This window comes from Martes martes, assembly GCF_963455335.1.
Source record: "Martes martes genome assembly, chromosome: 16".
Classification (NCBI taxonomy): domain Eukaryota; kingdom Metazoa; phylum Chordata; class Mammalia; order Carnivora; family Mustelidae; genus Martes; species Martes martes.
In genome coordinates this window covers 52,853,422-52,878,298 of record NC_137904.1, presented here as the reverse complement: position 1 = coordinate 52,878,298, position 24,877 = coordinate 52,853,422, and the positions used below count along the sequence as shown (strand labels likewise).

General features: G+C 37.1%; 1 protein-coding gene across 1 annotated transcript in view; it reads right to left on the bottom strand.

The window, feature by feature from the left end:
* The window catches only part of CEP112 (centrosomal protein 112), a 416,538-nt gene that overhangs the window by 344,525 nt on the left and 47,136 nt on the right, over positions 1–24,877 (bottom strand). The window contains exons 7-8 of the mRNA XM_080825467.1: positions 15,325–15,372; positions 14,771–14,848 (exon numbers count right to left, since the gene is read on the bottom strand). Coding sequence (XP_080681593.1) covers positions 14,771–14,848; positions 15,325–15,372 — 126 coding nt within the window. The remainder of the gene's footprint in view (positions 1–14,770; positions 14,849–15,324; positions 15,373–24,877) is intronic.

The following is a 24,877-nucleotide window of genomic DNA, read 5'->3' as shown; positions in this document are numbered from 1 at the left end:
TCTGTTTTCATGCCAGTACCACACTGTCTTTTTTTTTTTCTCCCCGTTGAGGAGAGCCTGATGTGGGGCTCAATCCCATGAGGTCATGACCTGAGCCTAAGGCAGAGGCTTAACCCACTGAGCCACCCAGGTGCCCCAGTACCATACTGTCTTGATGATGACAGCTTTGTAGTAGAGCTTGAAGTGTGCAATTGTGATGCCACCAACTTTGGCTTTCTTTTTCAACATTCCTCTTGGCTATTTGAGGTCTTTTCTGGTCCCATATAAATCTTAGGATTATTTGTTCCATTTCTTTGAAAAAAAATTGATTGTATTTTGATAGGGATTGCATTAAACATATACATTGCTTCAGGTAGCATAGACATTTTCACAATATTTGTTCTTCCAATCCATGAGCATGGAACATTTTTCCATTTCTTTGTGTCTTCCTCAATTTCTTTCATGAGTACTTTATAGTTCTCTGAGTATAGATTCTTTGCCTCTTTGGTTAGGTTTATTCCCAGGTATCTCATGGTTTGGGGTGCAATTATAAATGGGATTGACTCCTTAATTTCTCTTTCTTCTGTCTTGTTGGGGTAGAAATGGGCTAGAAATGCAACTGATTTCTGTGCATTTATTTTATATCCTGACAAGTATATTCCTGTACAAGTTCTGCTTTGGAGATTTTATCTGGATTGAGCTCTAATCTCCCACGCAGGTGAGTCACAACCATCCATCTCCAAGACTCAGGTCTTTCCTATTTTCCACCACCTCCTAGCTAACTCCTGTTGGTTGTTCTAGTACAATTCAATATTCAATACAAAATAATAGTCACTACATATAAATAACTCCCTTATCTTTACTCCTCCTTGTCCCTGACCCTCAACACCCCTAAGTCACACACGATATTCAAGGCCAGGTCGAAACTTCAGTAACTCCCTGGGCCTTGACTTGGCAGCAACATACATGAGTCGCTTTACCACACCCCCTCTTCTTTTCTTTTCCCTGTACCATCAGCGAGGAGGTCTACAAGCTACAGCTAAACACACTCTGGCTTCCTGCTTCCATGTCTTCTTTGCCTTTTCACATCTCATGGCTCAAATGTCATTCCCTCCATGAAATCTTCCTCAGACTTCCCAGAAAACAGCAACTTTTCCTTCCTCAGTGTACCTTGTAACACTTTGTATTCAACATGGCCCACAGTTGGTTTGCACTGTACTTTCCTTCCTTCTTTCCTGGACCTGAAATATAAGTTTTAGGGGCTTTTCTCGTCACATTTGCTGAATAAAATTAATAATTAAACTTTGTAGTCCCATTTGTATTCTTTGTGCACGATACTTATGCAGACATATAAGTACACAAGTATGTATATGTTAAAATTAAGTTTTAAAATTTAGACAAATGAAAAACTGAGCCTAAATTACGGAACTTTCGATGTCAAGTAAGAAGACAGAGCCATTAAGGAGAGTTGGCAGAGAAGCCCTGCTGAAAGCAATGCATAAGAAACTCGAGGACTTTTGGCTATTCCTAAGATCAGCCATTGTTCAATGTGTTTTCATCTATTGTTTCTCTGATGTAAAAGGAGTTAGGTTTGGAACCAACATACCTGTCTAAGCCATTTGCCCCTTCAAAAATATCTTAAAAGAATCAATTGGGTAAGTGGAAAGAGGAGAGCTTTACCTCCTCTGACCAAGTCCCCTGCGCAAAAGGACCGGAAGTTCCACTCAATTACTTGAACCACCGCCTCAGGGCTAAACCACCGGCTTCTAGAAAAAGAAGCATACAGCCAGCAAGAGAACGAGACAATGCCACAGGAATACAAGGCGTGTGTGACAAGACATTCCATGGACAACCTACTGCCAAAGCAAAGGATCTGAAAATGGATCGCTTCCCTCTCTACAGGACATGCCCCCAGGCTATTTTTAAGAGAATTTCTAAAATTTGTACTTAGACCTTAGGAAATTTTATTTAGAAAGTCCATTTGGCTTCATTTTCTCTGCAGTATGTGCTTCAAAGAATAGCTCTGAGGTCGGACATTCTTTCCAAGTGAATAAAACTGATGAAGGTGCTCACTTAGGATTAGAGAATTTCCTTGGGTTTAAAAATATCCCACTTACAGTATAACTAATTAAATTTTAGGACAATTACATTGTCATTTTATTTAACTAAATACTCTCGAGCTTTGAATTAAGGGTTTGTTTGTTGTTTGTATTTTTTTATTTTTTTATTAATATATAATGTATTATTAGCCCCAGGGGTATAGGTCTGTGAATCGCCAGGTTTACTCACCTCACAGCACTCCCCATAGCACATACCTTTCCCAATGTCCATAATCCCACCACCCTCTCCCTACCCCCTCCCCCCAGCAACCCTCAGTTTGTTTTGTGAGATTAAGAGTCTCATGGTTTGTCTCCCTCACGATCCCCTCTTGTTTCATATATTCTTTTCCTACCCCCCAATGTTGTTTTTTTTTTTTAAGAAAACAAGGAATACTTACTAGTCTATTCACTCAGGCATTCAACACTGACTCTTACAGAAGAGCAAATTTCTTATTCAGAATGGTATTTTTACGATTAGCAGTTTTGCAGGTGCAAACTTTAACATTTGATACTGAAATCCATACAATACCAAAATAAAATGGCATAATAACTATTAATGAATTTGTAAGGAAAAAATGTATTGAAGTTATTTAAACAGGCATCAGCTATATATTTTAAAATACCAAAGAACTCCTTTTAATGTCATTCCAAAGCTTTAATGTTGATCAACTACCACAATCATATCAAAAGGAATAAAATATGCAAAAAGAGCAAGATTTATTCTGATGCAGAGAAAAACTCGACAAACTACGAGTTTTCCATGAAGTAGAAAATGTCATACTTTGAAATATTGGCTGCCTTTATTTACTGCAACTACACAGTAAGTCAACTGTAAGGCAGAAAAGCTCAAAAACACTGCTGATGTCAACCATGTGCACGGCCCAGCAATTTCCAAAGCCACACAACCACATGATGTATTTGCTTCCTCCCACTTTCTACATCTCGACAATCACCACAGCAAATTGCAGAAGAGGTTGTTTCTAAAATAATCATCACTGTACTTACTCAGACGCCTAATTGTTACTACCATTTTTTAAAGAATTCTGTTAGTTACTAGTCAGTGGACAGATATTATCATGTGTTGATAATTAAGATTTTTCCTGATTAACATCTCCAGTGTACCCTACTCTCAAAATGTTCACTTGTAGTATTTCATAATGCCAACTGTTACTCACTGTGCTTATTTCTAAACACGGCACAAAGAACAATGCATCTATCTCTCTTGCTACCTTATCCATGGGGCTTAGATATGGATGGCATTCTCCGAAGTCATTTCGAGTCTCCTCAGAACTCTTTTCAGTCAGAGAAGAAGTGGCATTTATTTATTTTTTTTTTTTTAAGATTTCATTTATTTGACAGATCACAAGCAGGCAGAGAGGCAGGCAGAGAGAGAGGGGGAAGCAGGCTCCCCGCTGAGCAGAGAGCCCGATGTGGGGCTCGATCCCAGGATCCTGAGATCATGACCAGAGCTGAAGGCAGAGGCTCACCTCACTGAGCCACCTAGGTGCCCCGAGAAGAAGTGGCATTTAAACATACACAGTGCATACTGGTATTTTTCTTCTAATTTTTATATTTTGCTATGTATCATATACAAACATAATTTACATGCAACGCAAACATAATCCCAATCCTATTCTATACTGATTTTTGTTTATTCTGTTTAGCTTCTCTGCACTCTTTGGTGTTCACTTTTTCTTTGACTCTCTCCCTCTCCTCCCCATGTCCTTCTGAAGTGTTAATACCCGCATGATGTATCCCTTAGTAACAACCTAGTATATCTGCATATCTCCCACCATGTTCACGACTCACATACAAACATACACAGGCATACACCAGGAAAGGGTTTTGTAACACAGAGTGCCAGTGTCCTCAGATATCTGTGTTCCTTTCCTTTCTTTGAGTCCCCCACCACCACCAAATTAGGGCTGGGCTGTACCACCAGAGGCTGCGAGTGACCACAGACTAGCCATGGTTGAGGAGGGTACTGGGACAGAAATGCTGCAGGCAACTTTGACTGCATATCTAAAATAAGGTGGCTTTCTTTTCATGCTCTCTTTCTTTCTGAAGGATGACTCTTAAAAGAGAAGGTACCAGAGAGCAACCACCACCTCAGACCCAGAGACTGCAGTCACACACTGAAGATGGCAGAGCTTTCCCAGGAGCCTGGGTCCCCGATGATGTCACAGGGCAGAGCACTCCCTACATACCCTGGGCTGTTAAGTGTGAGTTAAACCAAATTCCCTTCTTTAAACCACTATACCTTCAGCAATACATACTGTTTTATTATGAATGTTTACACAAATATATTTTTTCTGCATCTCGCTTTTCTCTCTGAACAATATCTCATGGAAATCCCTCTTAAAACACCTGCTGTAGGGGTGCCTGGGTGGCTCAGTGGGTTGAAGCCTCTGCCTTCGGCTTGGGTCATGGTCCCAGCATCCTGGGATCGAGACCCCTGTCGGGCTCTCTGCTCGGCGGGGAGCCTGCTTCCCTTCCTCTCTCTCTCTGCCTGCCTCTCTGCCCACTTGTGATCTCTGTCAAATAAATAAATAAAATCTTTAAAAAAATCTTAAAAAAAATAAAAATCTTTAAAAAAAAAACCTGCTGTAGTTTTTATTCATTCCTTTACATTGTTACCACCTATTCCTTAATGAAAACAAAATTTGTTCCCTTAATGCAAATTCACCTTATTTTCAATATTTTTCTAATCCAAACACCACCACAAAATAATTCTCATACATGCGTCCTACACACCAGGGCTTGGGTGGCTACAGATTCTCAGAAGACAGGTGGATGAGTCCATGGTGGATACATGTTACTAGATTTTGCCCTCTGGTAAAGGTAAATTCAGGTGCTTACAGGGCAGAATAAATGTCTCTTCCCCTATGGCAAAAAAAAAAAAAAATAAATTAAAAATAAAAATAAAAATAAAATAAAATAAATAGAATAAAATAAAAGAAATATAAAATAAAATAAAAGTAAATAAAAGTAAATTTCTCTTTCCCCCAAAAGAGTGATTACCTCTTTACTACTCTGACTTGCATTCCCCTGAAAACTACTCTTAGCCCCTTTTCACACATTCTGAGTCTATAAGAATCTCTTCTGGAAAATGTCCTGTCACAATTTTGATCCAAATTTCTGTCTGTCGGTCAGTAGGACCTCCTGGTGTGCTATACACATTAACACACAGTCTGTCCCAAATATTCTCCCCACATCTATTCTATTTCTACTGATCTTGTTTGTTGTAATTTTTTTTTTTTACTTTACTTTTTTTACTTTTTTTTTTTTTATTTCACTTGAGTCGAACACTGCTATCATTTATTTTATATGTCCTGGGTTTGCAAAAGTTTTAGGTCAGAAAGATCTTCTGATTCTTAGAGTTTTGTTTTATTTGCAAGATTTCTGTTGTCTTGAGGCTTTTTGTTTGGGCCTTTACAGATTGTTCAGTACGTCCAGAATTTGTTTTTGTTTCTTTTTGTTTTTAAAGGACGATGATCTAATTTTATTTTCTTCCAGGTATATGAAAGATTGTACCAGCATCATTTATTAACTAAAAATCTTTTCTCGGGGGGGCACCTGGGTGGCTCAGTGGGTTAAGCCTCTGCCTTCGGCTCAGGTCATGATCTCAGGGTCCTGGGATCAAGTCCCTCATCTGGCTCTCTGCTCAGCAGGGAGCCTGCTTCCCTCTCTCTCCCTCTCTCTCTCTCTCTCTGCTTACTTGTGATCTCTCTCTGTCAAATAAATAAAATCTTTAAAAAAAAAAATCTTTTCTCGGTGTATTGATAATGAATTTTGTTATTAAGTTTTTATTTTTACTGGTATTTAATTTTTTTCCCTTTCAGTTTTGGTGTCAGGTCTATCTCATAAAATGAATTGAGAAGTATTCCCTCCTCCTCTACTATCTCAAAGAATCTGTATAATACTGGAATTGGTTCTTCCTTAAATGCTTCCTTACATAAATATGTAGTTTGAAAGGGAAAAAGTATTTTAGCACCCTTTTCAGATAATTGTGGATTGTGTCTCACAAGTATTAGATTTTTAAAGTTACTTGCGCTGTGGAATCTGAAACTTTTCATGCTCTGTCACAGTAAGTTCTATTGGTCTACCCTGAACTTGGAATGGACTTTTTAACCAATGTGTGATATTATGACAGCATGCATTACTCATTTGGAAAACATCAGTTCAATGAGTTATGTAGATTTCCAGATATTGAAAATTTCGTATTACAATACCCAAACTTCACATTGGTTAATATCAATGCTCATTCTCATCAGAAAAGTCTTAGTAAAAGTCTTAGTATTAGAAAGCACTCAAGCTCACAGTGAGACAGGTTCGTTTTGTTCATTTTTCAGAGAATGTCTGCCAGACATCCAAGTCTGAATGACCACTGTTCATCAGTCATTCTTTCAAATAAAAACAGTCTTCTGCAAAAACAGCAGCAGTTCCTAACTCACACAATCACACAAGCACGTGTCTTCTGGGCAGCCTTCATCCTTCAGTATGCAACGTTAAGTTCTCTTTGCAAAGCTCCATTCCTTAACTCGGGATCAAAAAGAATGCATATCTGATTTAATAAAATAAAGAGTTTCATGGCTTGTTTCACCAGAAACATTCCTAAGTAAAATTGTTCTTTTTTTTTTTACCCTGTGACCATGTGGCCCTGAAGAATAGAGCAACCACAAGAACGATGTGGTGCCACTGCCTTGATTTGGGCCAAGATACAGGTTCACCCAGCACTGCATCTGCACCATCGTCAACACGGTAAAAAGATAAGTAACATTTAAGTATCATTACAAAATATTGTTACAAAAACATTAAATGCCATTACATAATATTTAAATATCATTACAAGTTTTGACCTCACAGACCTCATAAAAGAGTCTCGGGGACTGCGGGCTCATGGACAGCACTTTGAGAGCCACTACCCAGAGACACTCTCACATATTTGTCAGGACACATGTACAAGATTGTCCATACAATTACTGTTTGTAAAAGCCAAAAATTAGAATAGACTCATCAATAACATGGAGAGGAATTGTGGCCGAGTCATTTAATAGAAATCTAGATGGCATAACAGGGATGATAATGGCAGAGTCACCAATGAACTACTGAACAAAAGAAGTAATAAAATATATAAAGTCTGGGGGCACCTGGGTGGCTCAGTGGGTTAAAGCCTTTCCCTTCAGCTCAGGTCATGATCCCAGGGTCCTGGAATCGAGCCCCGCATCGGGCTCTCTGCTCGGCAGAGAGCCTGCTTCCTCCTCTCTCTCTGCCTGCCTCTCTGCCTACTTGTGATCTCTGTCAAATAAATAAATAAAATCTTAAAAAATATATATATAAAGTCTAGTACATTTATATGAAATTTAAAACCTACTAAAATAAAAATATTTTCACTTATAAGGATGCTGGCATTGGTGATAAGATCAACTTTAAAAACAAAGGAGGGAAATTATCATCAGAAAAAAATCAGAATCAGGATAGTAGTTGCTCTTTTTAAAGATTTCTTTATTTATTAGAGAGAAAGAGCCCACATGTGAGTAGGAGAAGGCCATAGGGAGGAGGAAAGAGAGAATCCTTAAGCAGACTCCTCATTGAGCACCGAGCTGGAGCAGGACTCGATCCCAGGACCCCAAGAGCACGTCCTGAGCCGAAATCAAGAGTTGGCCACTTAACCACCTGAGCCATCCAGGTGCCCCAGTAGTTACCTCAAAAGAAGATGGAAACAATATGTTTGGGAAGGGTCAGACAGCAGGCTTCTGGAATATTAGCAACGATCTAATTCCTTGCCTGGGTGTTTTTTACAATGGTATTCCTTTGTATGATTATTATATTTTGTGAGATTGTGTGTATCTGAATTTATATTCATATGAAATGTTTGAAAATATCAATTTTTTCATTTATTAGGTCAACAATGTAAATTTTGCTATCTTGGATTTATTTAAATTCTATATTTAATTAGCAGATTCACAAAGGTAAAAATGCCTAATTGGCATCACATGCGAGAAGGAAGCAACATCCCTTTTTACACAATAGGTAAGAATGTTCAATATAAGTGAAGGTGATGTTCAAAGGAAATTTTCTATTTTATTTCACAAAAAGAGCAATTTCTACCATCTGCTCTCTGAAAACTGATGGTTGCTCTGAAAATTGATCTCCCCTTGCTGTGTTGTCTCTTACTTCATTTTCAGTGACAATGGTTTTCCAAATGACTTAATCTATGTCAGAAATCTTTTTTAAGAATACTAAAGAAAAAACCCACTGCTTAATGATGCTCACTGTCACAGAACTCTGTGATGTAGACATCACAGGAAATGTGTTAACAATTACAAAGGCAAACAAGTTCAAGTGTGTTTGTGAATGATAGGCTAAAGTTAAAATAAGGATCACTGTCTCTGAACATGTTTTCCCGTAATGCTCAAAATTAACTGGAAATTTAAAAGAACATTTTCGTAAAAGAACATTTTTAAATAGCTTATGGGTATACATATTTTTAAGCACAAAAAAACCTACTATAAGTTTTTAACTGTAATAAAATAATACTGCAAATATTACTCATACAACATCCATGGTATTTACCACACACACAATTATAAATTTAAAATGAAAGTTGTATTTTTTAAAGTTTGATTTCTTAGGGCTAATTAACTATTTTAGGACTCTCTAAAGTTTAAACAGAATCAAGTCCTTCATTGAATGCTTCATGACACAGATGAACTCTGTAATATGTATAAAATTTCATATCAATCAATTCTCTCTATACTACCTGCCTTCTTTAACTTAAACATTACAACCTCCTAATTTTTTATTGTAGACCTTAAAATTGACAGCCCTAGATTACCATCACTACTCACGACAAAAGCCTCTGAAATAGATCTGAAATTTAAATACAAAAATAAGATTTAAGGAGAGGCAAAAACATGACTGAATTTTTTTCATAATCTTAGAACAAAAAGTGTTTTTCTAAATATGATACAAAAACCAGAAGCCAGAGAGAAAAGACTGATAGATCCAGCTTTTAAGAGAAAATTTGCATACATTAAAAACAAAAACAAAAAACAAAAACAGTAGACCCTGGACGGCTCAGTGGGTTAAAGCCTCTGCCTTCAGCTCAGGTTATGATCCCAGGGCCCTGGGATCGAGTCCCGCATCGAGCCCCTCATCGAGCCCTGCATCGGGCTCTCTGCTCAGCAGAAAGCTGTCCCCCTCTCTCTCTGCCTGCCTCTCTGCCTACTTGTGACCTCTCACTCTCTGTCAAATAAATAAATAAAATCGTTAAACAAAACAAAACAAAACAAATAAACCGAAGAAGTAGAGAAAAATGCTTGCAAGATATATGACACAGACTGGAATTCTTTTTTTTTTTTTAAGATTTTATTTATTTATTTGAGAGAGAGAGAGACAGCATGAACGGGGTGGCAGGGCAGAGGGAGAAGTAGGCTCCCCACTGAGCACGGAGCCCAATGCAGGACTCAATCCCAGGACCCTGAGATCATGACCTGAACCAAAGGCAGACATTTAACTGACTCAGCCACCCAGGCGCCCCAGGACCGGAATTCCTTAACATAGAAATTGCTCAGGAAGGGTGGCTCAGTCCTGGGATTGAGCCTGCTTCTCCCTCCGCTCCTTCCCCAACTCGTGCTCATGTTCGTCATGCTCTACCTCAAATAAGTAAATAAAATCTTAGAAAAAAAAGAGAGAGAGAGAAGGAAATACCAAGAGGTGTAATCAGAAGAGATCTGAGACTCCCTTAAAAAAAAAAAAAAAATTGCTCAGGAATCATAATGAAGACAAACAATTCAACGAAAACATGGGAAACTATAAGAAAGGACAGCTCCTAAAAGTAAAATTAAAACAGACAAAAAATATGTTCATTCTCATTTTGATAAATGTAAATATCAAAACAAGATACTATTTTTCATATCAACGATAATGAAAAATGTTTAGAATTGAATGTTGATGAAATGAGAAAAACAGACATTTCTCATACACTATTGGTGCAAATACAAGCAGATATAATCTTTTTAATAGCTTTATTGAAGGGCGCCTGGGTGGCTCAATAGGTTAAGCCTCTGCCTTCAGCTCAGGTTATGATCCCAGGGTCCTGGGATAGAGCCCGGGCTTCCTGCTCAGCGGGAAGCCTGTTTCTCCCTCTCGCACTCCCCTCGCTTGTGTTCCCTCTCTCACTGTCTCTCTCTCTGTCAAATAAATAAATAAAATCTTTAAAAAAAAATAATAGCTTTGTTGAAATACACATAATTCCCACACCATAATATTCACCTATTTAAAGTAACAATTCAACAGCTTTTACTGTATCAGAGAATTAGGCAACCATACTCACTCACAATCTAATTTCAGCACATTTTTAGCACTCCACAAAAGAATTCTCATATCCCTTAGCCAACACTCTCCCATTCTTCCTACACCGGCAGCCATACACACAGAATCTTATTTGAAGGGCAATCTGATGATGACAAGAAAAAATTTAAGTGTGCAACCCTGTGAACAAGCAATTCCATTTCACAGAACGGATCATATGAGAATAAGTATGCGAGGGGCACGTGGGCAGTTAAACCTCCAACTTTTTATTTCAGCTCAGCTCATGATCTCAGGGTGGTGGGATCGAGCCCTGCGTGGGGTCCCATGCTTACTGCGAAGTCCGTTTGAGGATTCTCTCCCTCCCTCTGTCCCTTCCACCACCCCAAAAAGAGAGAAGCAAATGATACACGAAGATATACACAGGGATGTTCCTCAAACACTATTACAGCAAAATACGTAACTTACATAGCTCAATCGGAAACTATATTACTATAATACTGGTATAGCAGTAAAAAATACAGTGTAACTATTTAAAAGAAATAAATACAATTTCTACATAGAAATATTATCAGACTATATATTTAAGTTAAAAAAACACACTGAAGCAATGCTTATGATATTATTTGTACTGAAAAATAAGCTATTCCTAGAAAATTTTAAAGAGAATACACACTAAATTTTTAGCTATGATTACCTCTGAAGGATGAGGGTTAGGTGTTGAGAAAATGAAGATTACATCTTTAATTTCGTATTTCATTTTAAAATAAAGTAAACTCATTTTAAACAACGCTCTTCATTATTTTTAAAACACCACCCAGCAACAACAAAAGCATTTTTAAAGATTTTTTTTTAAGACTTTATTTATTTATTTGACACATAGAGAGAGATCACAAGTGGAAGAGAGGCAGGCAGAGAGAGGGGGGGGGAAGCAGGCCCCCTGCCGAGCAGAGAACCCGACATGGGACTTGATCCCCGGACCCTGAGGTCATGACCCAAGCCGAAGGCAGAGGCTTAACCCACTGAGCCACCCAGGTGCCCCAACAAAAGCATTTTTAGATGAGAACATGCAAAAGACATACCAGGGTTTTCTTAACACAGACATGCAAGGTTCTACCAAACTTCAAAACAGAAAAGCATGTATCATCATATCCACAAGTAAATATTTAATGAAAGCGACTTAAGCAAGTAGACATAAGACTATGCATATCACAATATAACTATGTATTTAAACTTGGGAAAAAATCCAAGTTAGAAAAATATCTCTGGAAAACAGACAAAAATAATAAAACAATATGACTGGTATTTTCTATTTCAAATATGAGAATATTAAAAAATTCCATCCTGCAAATACATGTTTGTATTACAAAATATAATTAGTATTTATGTATTTACAAAGGCAATATAAATTGCTACTTCCTCCGCCTTCAAATGGCTGTTTATCTTTGTCTTTTTTTTTAAGATTTTATTTATTATTTGAGAGAGAGAGAGCACAGAGGGAGAGTGAAAGGGAGAAGTAGACTCCCTAACGACCAGAAAGTCCAATGCGGGCCTCAATTCCAGGACCCTGAGATCATGATCTGAGCTGAAGGCAGATGCTTAACCGACAGGCGCCCCTATCTTTGTCTTTTTATTTTCATTCCTATTTTTGCACATAATATATTCCTTACTTGTATCTTATAGTAACATACAATTTTCAATGGGCTTGTAAGTGTTAATTTTTATTCTAGAAGTGAAATTGTTAATGATACTAAACTTACAGAAATCCATCATTTCAATTTTATCATGTTTTAAGATATAATTCAATACCCCAAGGAAATATTTAAAGATGCACCTAAAGATAGAGATTAAGGCTATTCTTCCCAGGATTATTTATATTAGTGAAAGTACATAAAAATCTCTATTCCCAACAATAGGGATAAGTTAAATTAACTGGGGATACTTCCATAATTTGAAATATGTTTCAGCCATTAAAAATAGATGCTTAGGAACAAAATTTAATAGACTGAAAATTATTCAAATTATACCAAAAAATACTGTATCATCTCAACTTTCTAAGGAAGAGTTTAGATTTATGGGATACATAAAGAAAAAAACTAAAAGGCAATACAATATTATGTCAGTGTTTTTATTTTTAGGTGTTGGTTTTATGGGCGATTTTTATTTCCTTCTTTACATATGACTATATTTTCCAAAATTTCTTCAATAAAAATCCACAATTTTATAATTATAAATGGCACTTTAAAAGAAAGATGAAACTAAGATAATTCTCATACTGGGGCAGCTCAGCATATACTTTTTAAACATTTTAGTATGGAGAAAAATATGATAAACAAAAATTTCATAAGAAAGTCCAAAATAACTATGTAATTGCACAAAGGACTATTTTAGCCAAAATATATGCACTGGATATATTTTAAGATATGAAGTAAGTTGATGTTTACATGCAAACCTCTCAATGATGCCAGAAATATTCCTGTAGTATGCCAAAAAGAAAAACAAAAACATAAGGGCGTGGAAAAAAATAAAGCCACACACATTTGAAAATGAATTTCTGATGAAATACATGATAGCTTTAAATGTTTTTTTCTCTCACTCAACACATATGTGGGTAGCACTGGTATGTTCATGCCTGACCCAAGGTGTCATCATAAAGAATAAAGAATAAAGATATTAATTCATCAAAGACCCCCAAAAGATTCAAAAAGCCAGTACTTCCTTTCAATTATTTTAATTATTCTATGGTAAGCAGCCTCAACACTAAGAATTAGTACAAAACAAAAGTAAAAAGAAAAGTGGTTGACTTGGAATGACTTGTAAAAACAATTAGTGACAATTTGGAAAAGAAAGAAATTCAAAATAGGAGCTCAAAAGATGTGTCTATATAGAGAAGTATTTTCCTCAAAGGCTTTTTAAAGTGTAGTGATTTTTTATTTCAACAGTTTTTTTAAACACTAAAATTGCACCAAAAAACAAAACCCCACATGCCTTAAACTGGAACCACGAAATTCATGACAATAGTACTGAGATCAGCAGCAACACTTCCACCAGATTTAAAGTTAAAAGAAAAAACTGCCTTTCCTCTTCCATTATCAACAAAAAAGAAATTACATGCTCACTCTATTGTTTGGAATATCTAAGCAAAAAAAAAAATCAATGTCCTTTGTGATATTTTATAAATAGGGTGATGAGAAAACCCTTTCATGTTGAAAATCACCAAACTGAAATTAAATTTTAGAAATTCTTAGAAGCATCCTCATTAAATGAAAGAAAAAAATAATGAAAGATAAAATTATTTAATTAAATTTATTAGAAACATTAAGTCCAATAACATCTTTCACATTTGCACATTTAAACTACAATTTACAAGTCCCATACATACTCCTTATTCTCATTAATTTTGGTAATGACCCTGTGACATCATTAATTACCCTCTGTCTAAGCAAAAACTAAACTAATATTCTTGACTTCCCTGGCTAATATGACTACAGAACGGTAAGGCAAATTAAGGACATAGTTTTTCAGATTTCTAATCTGACAGTCTTCTATCACACCACACAGATGACCAAAGTGTTTCACTGGGTGTCATAAGCAAATATAAAAATAATGATGATTTTCAGATTTCCTAGAACAGAAATTTTAAAAAGAAAATCATAAAGCAAATTAACCTTCATTTCATGTCTACTATTTGTGAAGCGTACAGGTACTCACAGACCATAAAATCTTCATACTAATTCTGTAAAGCAGACGTCTCCCAAATTAGACAAGGAAACTGGGACTCAGAGGGGGCAAGTATCTGCCTGTTTTCACACAGCAAATAAGTAGGACTTAAATTCAGGTATTCTTGACTCCACAGTTTATACTTTAACCAACAAACAATACTGCCTCTTGGATAATTCTATTTTCCAATGACCAAAAAAGACAGTATATTATGTTATATATCAACCATAGCATAGCTTAATTCTGCAGATCAATTTAAATAGTAGAAACAGTAAGAGTAGCAAAACTAGAAAGTTACATTAAAATCAGGTTGAGATAAAGGCAGGATGGAGGGATTCGCTGAGGTCAAAGACACTGCTTCTGAAACCTGCCCTCTCCCCAGGCCCTGACACGCAGGAATGGATAGTCAGAAGACAGCCCCCTTAGCACTCGCAGAAAGTGGGAGATGTACACACACACACACACACACACACACACACACACACACACAAAAAAACCAACAGAAAAACAAGACTTGCCTACCCTGCATCATTATTTTACATTTGTACCAAAGACAACCTCTCCCCACCGTGCATAATTATTCAGACCTGAAAACTGAGATGGTATAAAATACAAAAACTGTGTTCATTATTCAATACTCAGAAATATTTCAATCCTACCTCCTTCTCATGCATTCGAGAGAAGAGATGATCATCATGGAAACTGCTGGATTTTCTCAGACTGAATTTGGGAGTCATCTGTTGAATGAGTAAGAGTTATTCAATACTTTTTTGGCCTGCCTTATCATTAACCAAAAAGGAAACTCTAAATTGCCTGAAGTTCACGCCAAAATAATACTGACATAGGAGAAAAAAGTGATTTATTCACTCGTAAGTGATAGGATTAATAAGACTATTATGCTTCATAATGTGGACTTCTGTTCTTTTCCATAAATGACCTAACAATTACTTTATTTAAAACTATCTGTCCAGAAGGGGGTGCCTAGGTGGCTCAGTGGGTTGAGCACCTGACTCTTGATTTCAGCCCAGGTTCATGATCTCAGGGTCCTGGGGCTCCATGCTCATTGTGGAGTCTGCTTGGGATTCTCTCTCCCTCTGCCCCTCCCCGCACTTGTGCATGCACTCTCTTTCTCACTCACTCTCCTTCAATGAATAAATAAAATCTTAAAAAAAAAATCTGTCCATAGAAAAAGTCCAATGACATTCCCACCTACCAGAGAAACTGGGATTGGCTTCTGTCTCAGGTATCGAGGATTTTCTATCTGAAAATTTGAGATAGAAATTAATAATTTTGTTAATTATTAATTATATTTTTGAGTTTCAATTTTTGCATTTTAATTATTATTTGATAAAATATAGAATTAAGCTGCTATACAAAAATGTTTTCTATGTATCTTAATATTTAGTTTGTGTTTTAGGATGGGTATTATATGATATGCTTTTAGTAGCCCACTAACAAATAAAAATAAAACATAAACTCCTTTACAGACAGAAATGCACCTTCATGATCCTCTTACAGACTAACTGCCCAGCTTCGTTTCCACTACTCCTCCCGACACGTTTTATACCCCCGGAACGCTGGCTGACTTACATTACTGAAATATGGTAGACTTCCTGTGCCTCTCTACTTCTAGGCACCACTCTGTGCCCCTCTAACCCCTACCTAATCAGCTTTCAGGTCTCAATTTCATTACTATACAGCCAGGCAGGTTCAGAGCATGAATCCTGACATTCACCTCCAGAATAATTACCAGAGTAGAGAATTCCTTTGGGACTCCTCCAGTATCTGCCTTTCAGGCTCATGTACCCCCTCAGTACACCCTGTATGCCACGGACACTAAATGACTTGCCTTACCTTGGAAAGCACTACCTTCTCTCACAAATCTGAGTCTTTGCAACCTATGAACTCATTCTCCCAACTTCGTCTTGTGGTTCACTTACTCAAGGCTCTTCCCCAAGAAATTTAATTAAGTTCCTCCTACTCAGATAGTACCCTTCTATAATCGAACATCTGTCTTCTGTAAAAGAGTACAAACTCTGAAAACAGACTATGACTGTCACAACCCATCTATCCCTGGCATCCACCAAAGGGCCTGGCAGGTGGTGGGTGCCCAATAAATATTCATTAAGAAGAAAGGATGGAAGGAAGGTAAGAGGGAGGAAGGGAGGAAGGGGCACGATGTACCTGATCCCACCCTCTAACCAAGCTCCTAAAGTATCCTATGTGTCTCTCACAGCACATTCTAAGTGTTTATCAGTATGTCTCCACATCTGTCTTTATGCACAACAAGTGCAAGGATAATGATGTCTCAGTTTTGTATTCCTGGTAACTAGCACAATACCTAATCTGTAGTAGCCTTTCAAGGAAGTATTTATTGAATGAATATACTGTATGATAAACTAGAAACAGTGATTATTACCCCAACTATTTCGTTCAAAAGTGAAGTGATAATTAAAAATCATTATCAAAGGGATGCCTGGGTGGCTCAGTCAGTTAAGCATCTGCATTCAGCTCAGGTCATGATCCCAGGGTCCTAGGATCGAGTCCCACATCAGGCTCCCTGCTCAGCGGGGAGCCTGCTTCTCCCTCTGCTGGCTGCCTCCCCTGCTTGTGCTTTCCCTCTCTCTCTCTCTCTCTCTCTGCGACAAATAAATAAATAAGATCTTTTAAAAAAATCATTATCACGGAATTCTAATCTCTTGACATCTTAAGGTTACAATTTACAACACAGATAATCTCAAAATGTACAAGAATATAAATACAACACTAACCATGACTTCAAGCTAGAACGGATTTTACCCTGAAGTACACCACTGGCATCAAATGACAAATTTTGTCAAACGTATATTATCAGATTCTACTCCTCCAAAATCTGTGTTTTCAAAAAGCTCCTCAAATGACTTATTATAGGTTTATAATCATAGACATAAACAACCCACACCCAAGTTCATAATAAAGATAAGGATGCATGGACCAATTAATCAAAGAATACAGCAGCAATGAAATTAAAAATAGAACTGATTATTCATGTTTAAAAAACGTAAAAGCCTCTATAGCAACAGATAAGATCTGAAGAGTAACTATATTTTAGCATCTAGATAAGGATTAATTTACAAAACAATTTTCTTTTGCCTGAAGACTGATTCCTATAAAGTAATGGCAACTGTCTGAATTTAAATTTCTCTCCCCATCTTCCAGAAACCCATACAGAGCAACAAAGAAAGCACATTAAAAAACCCATCACCGATGTCTACAACATAACAAGAAGAGATTACTAAAACCCTCGATTTACATGTAAGTGACCAAAGAAAGATCACAGATCAGCAGAATTAGATCCTGAGCCAAACCAGAGTGACAGCATGGAACAAAAAGGGAAGTGCCTCAGGGTCCTAGTGGTGTTGGAATAGAAATGTCATCAAACATTGACCTGTAAAAGGCGAGTGGTCTACTTTTCGTGGGTCGCACCAAAAAACCTGATGGATCAGAGCACTGGAGCCAGAAGAATCAAAAGAAGTTGCGAAAAAGTGTAAAGAACCAGAGAAGGTTCTTAGGAAGGAACCACTTATGCAATAGAGAGAGGCCCCTTGGAAGGAAGTTTGTCCGTGATGGAGGGAAAGAAAGAAGGAACTGAAGAAAAAGAACCCTGGAGAAACAAGACGGAAGCAAAGCAGCAGAGGATGACAGGCCAAAATGACAACCACAAGAGGCAGAACTTATTAAAGAAAGTGAACTTCAGTGGAGCCAGAGAAGAAGGCCTTCCTAAACCAAGAAATAAAGTAAGCTACCCAAGCCATCCATCCCGTACAACCATTGGCTACCTCTTGTTCAAAAACAACTAACATCAGTAATCATGAACAACAACAACAAAAAGAATCCAACATCCATAAAAACTTCCTATAAAAAACAGAAAATCAAAATCAAAACCTGTCACTAGTAGGAATTACTTTTTTCAAAGCCATGAAATAGAAGAAAACAGTAATATGGGCCTCCTTTGGCCTCCCCTGTGTCCAGGACTTTCATTCATTAGGGTTTTTTATGCAACCCACTTGACGTAGACCACTTTCCTGCAGATCAATGTTTGACGATGTTTCTGTTTCACCACCAGGACAATATGTATTCAAGTATAACTTCTAAATAATCTCAGGAAGTTCATAAAGAACACTACAAATAAAGACAGAAAACAGAAAGACATTAAACAGGAGCTGACCAAGTAAGAGCTTGGCAAAGTTGTGAGATGCCAAACTGATACATAGGAGTCAGCTGCATTTCTGTAAATCAGCAAAAGTCACTTAGGAAAAGAAAATAATTTTATAGAGATATCATTTGTAATCACAAAACAACATATAATTCCTAAAAGCAAATCTAAGAAAATACACATAAGCCCTTTGTGCAGAAAATAATTCAGATTTTTTGAAAAACATTAATAATGAAATAAATAGTGAAACCATGTTTTTGGACAGTCTCAATATTATAAAAATGACATTCTCCTTAGCTTGATCTAGTGACTAAATTTATCCAAACCAAAATCTCAATAGGGCTTTGGTAAAACTTAATAAGCTCATTATAAAATGTATATAAATAAACAAGAATAGCCAAGACATTCCTGAAGAAAACAATCAAGGTGGAGTGACTTACTAAGATATAATAAAACTACAGTAATGAAGATAAGTCAATGGAATCAACTAGAGAGTACTGGAAATTCAAATAAATACGAGAATATGACTCATGAAAAATCTAGCTTTGTGAATTATTGAGAAAATAAAGCTGTGTTCAATAAGTGGAAAAGAGTGAGATCTGATTCCTTCTTGTACCACATATGATAAATTTCCAATGGATTAAATACTTATAATTAGGGACGCCTGGGTGACTCAGTCGGTTAAGTGTCTGCCTTCAGCTCAGGTCATGATCCCAGGGTCCTTGCTCAGTGGGGAGCCTGCCTCTCTCTCCCTCTGCCTGCTGTTTCCTCTGCTTGTGCTCTCTCTCTCTGACAAATAAATAAAATCTTAAAAAAATACTTATAATTAAAAGCAGAATCATAAAACCTTTCAGAAGACAACTTCAAAGAATGACTTGAGGTGCCTGAGTGGCTCATTTGGTTAAGAGTCCAACTCCTGATTTCAACTGAGGTCATGGTCTCAGGCTTATGAGATCGAGCCCCTCGTGGAGTTCCATGCTGGACATGAAGCCTGCTTAAGATTCTCTCTCCCTCTCCCTGACTTTATAGCCTCAAAGTAGAAAAGATTTCTTAAGCAAGAACCAAAACAAAACAAAACAAAATGCATAAACAAAAAGGAAATTGAAATATTTGACTAAGTAAGAACTTCTCTCCAAAAAAGATATCATGAGTAAAATGAAAAGATAAGCCATAAACTGGGAAATGTTTGCACAAATGATCAGTCTCCAAAATGTGTAAAGAAGGTTTTTAAAATTTAATAAAAGAAATAACAATAGTTTTTTTAAATGTGAAAAACATGAGACACATTTTACTGACAAAGAAATCTGAATGACTAATACACGTAGAAATATATGTGCAATCTTTTCAGAAATATGTAAATGTAAAGTAATTCCAGAGCGAGATGGCATTTTATAGCCCCCAGATTGGTACACATTAAAAATTTGACAATAAAAGTGTTCCAGATGGTGCACCACTGGTGGGTATATGAATTAATACATTCATTTTGGGAGGCATTTATTAAGTAGAGATAATAATAAAACCCACTTAAATACCGTACCAGAGAAAGAGGCACATTCTTTAGTAAATAACACTGTACTATATATACACAGCTTTTTGAAAAATAGAGGCAGCAAATTTCCAGCAGGCAGCAAAGTACACTCAATAAATATTTATTGTCTGAAGGTATATATATGAAAAGTAAGTAACCATTCTCTATTTTTGGAATGGAGAAAACCAGCCAAGAAAGTAAGTTCTTCAAAAACACACCCAAACCTGCAAATACATAAAACCCTAATTCATGAAGCAGAATTAAATAGAAGGGGAAAAATAAAGGAAGGGGGAAACGGAATTCTCAAAGATGCTCAAGCTCTAATTAAGCTTAAAATTTAAAACCAAAAGCCAAGAAAACCATCTGTGACTTATTTTGACACAGCTCTACATTTACAAGCAGAGTACAAAATATTGGTTTAGCTAATTACAATGTAGCCTTTCAACTATGCAGAAATGACTCCTGTTTCATCCTCTGCATCTTTAAAAGCCATTAAATACAGAAGTTAAAGACTCGTTCTGTTATCATAAATTTTCTTTCTCAAGTTGACCAAAAAAAAAAAAGAAAGAAAATGAAAAGTCTATTATAATATTTAAGAGCAACAATGAACACTGTAAACAAGTATAAATCTTCTTTCTGTTGTTGTTCATTTACAGTACACTGAGTTTGTCTCATAACCACTTTCAATATGTAATGAGAATTATCCATAGTAAAGCATGTTCTTGTGTCTACTTGGGGGAAATAAGCAATCTATTTTCTGATTTTTATAACAGCAGCCAGATGTGCTTTGAAGTTAAATGTTCCCACTTTGTAATCCACCAACAAATGGACTTGAAGCAATCTATAAACAGTCTTAACATTTACTTTTTTCATGCTCTTTTGGAAAATTTCTTGTTCTCTCATAATACCTCAAGAAAGAAGACCACAATAAAGAATGTCCAAAATGGAAGATAAAAAGGATTTATGTAAAACATTAAAGTCTAACAAAATATTATACAGAAAACAAAGCCAAAAAAATTAAGTTCCAATAGCAGGAATGACTCATATGACAAAACACTTCTTGTTTAAAGAGCAAACAGAATCACAGTAATAAAATATATAATAGTTTAAACTAGACACAAATACAGATACCTGAATGCTTTCTAATGAAAACTGACTTTTGACATTTTATTTTGGTTAGTGTTTTAGCCAAACTGGTTACAAAGGGTTCTGTCAGATTATTTCTTTGGATTATTCAGGATTTTGGTCAAACTGATCAAATATCCCTTATAGACTAATGTTGACCAATTAGAGAGGGTCTACAATTCCAGAAAAACAGAAAGACATTTTATCTAATATTTTAGCTGCCTTACAGGAAAGGCATTATCAAGCAATATATTACTAGCACCACAACTAAAATAAATGTTAAGTCACGGCATCAGTCAGAACTGTCAAAATTCTCCCGATAGCGTAAAATAAATTCAGTTCTCAATGTCAAACCAATTATGCTCCAAAATAATATTTCTCTTTTTTTAAAGACTTTATTTATTTATTGGGCACACAGAGAGAGATCACAAGTAGGCAGAGAGGTAGACAGAGAGAGAGGGGGAAGCAGGCCTCCCACTGAGCAGAGCCTGACGCAGGGCTCGATCCCAGGACCCTGAGATCATGACCTGAGCCAAAGGCAGAGGCTTAACCCACTGAGCCACCCAGGTGCCCCCAAAATAATGTTTCTTAAGTCAACATTTTAGAACTTGAAAAACGCTTTTCCTCAGAAATAATACTACAAATGGAAGTTCATTCATTGGTTTAATCACATTTCAACAAACATTTAATGAGCACAAATTAAATACAGATATATAACGGCACAGTCCCTTGCACAAGGAAAAGCAAATAAGCCAAAGGAACAGAATGGAAACAGACACGTACTATCACCTGATTTATGAGACAAATAAAACTGTGGTACAACAGGAATAGTCTTCTCAATAAATGTGTCACCTGGAGATAGATTATATACATATATGACAAAAATAAATCTATCTTATCTACTGAAATCACCTCCAGATGGTATGTAATCTAAACAGAAAAAGTGAGGCACCTGCGCGGCTCAGTTGGTTAAGCGTCTATCTTCAGTTCAGGTCATGATCTCAGGGTCCTGGGCTAAGCCCCACATTGGGCTCCCTGCAGAAAGGGAGCCTGCTTTTCCCTCTCCTCCCTGCTCGTTCTCTCTCTCACTATCTCTATCTCTCTCAAATAAATAAAAACTTTAAAAAATAAACAAATACAACACAATAAAGTAAAACAACAGGGCTGCTAGAAGACAACATAGAAGAATATCTTCAGGACCGTAAGATGGTCAAAGATCTTAACTAGAACACAAAACAATACTAATCACATAGTGAAAAGATAAGAAAATGAACTGCATTAAAATGTCCATTTTCTGTTCATCAAAGTTGCCAGTAAGAGATTGAAGGAAAGCAACAAAGTAAGAGAAAATATTTATAATACTCCAAAAGGACTCCTACCCAAAATAGATACAAAACTGTGACATATCAGTATGAAAAAAGCAAACAACCCAACAGGAAACCTGGCCAAGGCACAAGTAGGCACTTCACCCTGCGAGAGGCCATCTATACTGTCAACAACTTCTGAAAGGTCACCTAACTGTATTAGTCACCAGGAAAATACATACAAAAACCACACAAAGCAATGTCACCAACCACTCTCAAGAATGGCTAAATTTTTTTAAGTAAAAAAAAAAAAAAAAAAATTCCCTGACAATCCCAAGGATTGAAGAGAAAGTAGAGAAACGAGAGCTGGCCCTTGGCTGAAGAGGAGGAAAACCAGCAGTCACCTCAGAAAACAGGCAGTATTCTGTATCAAACAAACAGCTCTCTGCTACACAACAAATTACCCCAAACCTTCACAGCTTCAAACTACACCCATTTTATTGAGCTCACAGTTCTGTGGGTCAGCAAGCTGGGCAACTCATCCGTTGGAACCGCTCATCTCAACTTACTCTTTTGTCTTCCTCTTCCCCTTTTGTTTACTAGACCAGCGTGACAGCTGCCCAGGTGCCTAGTTAGGACAGTATCCAACAGGACCCAGGGAGGAAGGCTCCAGTAAGCAGACCAGCCAGGCTTCCGACGGGAGAGTAAAGGCATATTCCCACCTGCTAACTGTTTACAGGCACCCCTAGCCCTTGACGGGCAGGTTCACTCCTCCCAGATGGTCCCTGGCCTCCAGGTGGGTCTGCCTGCCTCTCAGGTGCTGTCCACCCTCTGGAGCTACCTGTGGGATCTGGGGACGCTCACTCCTGCTGACCTTGCCCAGATCCCACTGCCTATCTTGAGAACTAGCCCTGCACTAATCCCACACTCCTCCCAGATCCTGCTCTGAGGCTATGGCGCAGAGTCCTCACTCTTCCTTTGCTTCTGGCGGGAGTGAGACTTTGTGATCAGCATGTGGACCCACAGTGGGAGTGGGCAGGTGACTAGTAACCAGGACGGAAGGCCCTGGAAAGTCCTCCTCCCAGCCCCCAACCAGGGCTTCAGAAAAAGAAAAAAGAAAAAGGAAAAAAATGTACGTAAAGATAGTAAAGCATGAAATACACATAAATTATATTGGCAGAGTAAGAAAGGCTCCCCAAAACTAAAGGTTAAAATGCTCAGAGAGGAAGGAAAAAAAAAAGGGGGAAGAAAATTTAATTGCTAGGTTTAATAAGTAAATCTCTACTTAGAATTATGTATTCCTAAAAAAAAAAAAAATACTAACACACTCCTGGAGAAAGAAAGAATATATTTGATGGAAAAAATGTATGTTTAACAAAATCTAGAAAATTATTCTGGGACATCTAATGCATCAGAACGAAGGTGTATGAAAGTCATGCCAGCAATATAAAAAATGCACCCTTAATGCAGAACACTAAAATTAACTACTATTAACCGATCATTCACAAGAAGAAAAAAAGTCCATCACACATTCTCACACAAAACTAAAATCAAAGCAAAATCTAACTTTTTAATACACTGGATTCTTAAATTATTCTACTGTGATCAAAAGATATAGTTCAGCCTGATTAATGTATAGATGTTATAAATATATAAAAATGCAAGACTTTCATATTTTACACTGTTAGTGAACTCTTTGAACAATAAAAGTGTGAAACAAAACCCAGGCAGACCTAGTTTTAAGGTACTACCTCAAAATATTTTACATCTTTTGTTTTAATTTTATTATATAAATGAAAAATTTAATCCTCTGAACAGTTAAATAATTGGGCAAAGTACTGTGTGTGCTAAGAAATGTACATCAGAAGTTTCAAGCAGCTAAGGGCAAAGGCAAGTTTAAAAGGATAGCCCAGAATTTCACTTTCCACTTTGATATTGCTTTCTGGCAAATATCAAAACAATTGTCTTTCTGGGGGTTTTCCTGTTCTCTTCTCCCACAATGGTAACTTAGGCCTTCCCTCCAGCGGGCCCCTTCCCCACCACCTTCAAACATAACAGTGTGTTTCTTTTAACTTACTATTCCCCTCTTGTTTATTAATTCTCTCTCTTCTCTTTCACTAACATGCTCCCAAAATGGCTAGGAGATTCATATCGCTTTAAATTCTGATCCATTCCCTACCTTCTAATCAAGCCCCTTATAGGAGTCAGCTGTCTCTACTCTGCCCCCTGAAGACCAGCTGTCCAGCCTCTGGGTGCAGCCACCACCTTGAGCAGTGCGACTACGAAGTAGGATTCCAGCCCTCGAGTCTCATGAACCTCCAAACCTTGACCTCCCCAATGTGTCCAACCATCTCTTCAAACTCCACCCATCTAAAAGGAAACTTGTAACTCTTCAAATGATTTCCCCCATCTGACAGTTAACTGAGCCAATGTTCCCATTTCCTAGAAGCAAACCTTTAGGTGCCCTTCCGGTCAGCTCACCAATCAGTCACTAGCATCCTTTACCCTCTTTGAATGTCTTTTCTTTCAGCACTTTCCATCTTCACAAAAATCACACTAACGTGCGGTTTACCACAAACACTGAAAAGACGACTGGCTCCCTTTCTCCAATTCC